Source organism: Fulmarus glacialis, unplaced genomic scaffold (genome assembly GCF_000690835.1).
Source record: "Fulmarus glacialis isolate BGI_N327 unplaced genomic scaffold, ASM69083v1 scaffold37007, whole genome shotgun sequence".
NCBI classification, from domain to species: Eukaryota; Metazoa; Chordata; class Aves; order Procellariiformes; family Procellariidae; genus Fulmarus; species Fulmarus glacialis.
Window position 1 is genome coordinate 10,969 of NW_009221945.1, and position 220 is coordinate 11,188.

Genomic DNA, 220 nt, shown 5'->3' on the forward strand with positions numbered 1-220 from the left:
CTCCCCCACCTGCTGCTGCTTCAGCTGCTGCTGTTGCTCCATCTGCAGTTTTTCAGTTTCAAAGACGACAGGAAGAACCAGAATCATGAAGGAGGTGGTCCCGATCCACAGAGCTGCCCTGGAGAATCTAAGGAGGAGAAAGCACATTAATAAGAATAGGTTTCTCAGCTGCTTCTTACAGGCACTAGGCTTCTCCTGCGTTTCCTTCCCGTTCCTCGCA

At 50.9% G+C, this 220-nt stretch overlaps 1 protein-coding gene across 1 annotated transcript in view; it reads right to left on the bottom strand.

Moving 5' to 3' along the window:
* TOMM22 (translocase of outer mitochondrial membrane 22 homolog (yeast)) overlaps positions 1 to 127 on the bottom strand; it is a gene marked incomplete at its 5' end in the record, with an annotated part of 629 nt that extends 502 nt beyond the window's left edge. The window contains one exon of the mRNA XM_009581298.1: positions 9 to 127. Coding sequence (XP_009579593.1) covers positions 9 to 127 — 119 coding nt within the window. The remainder of the gene's footprint in view (positions 1 to 8) is intronic.
* Between the last annotated feature and the right edge of the window lie 93 nt (positions 128 to 220).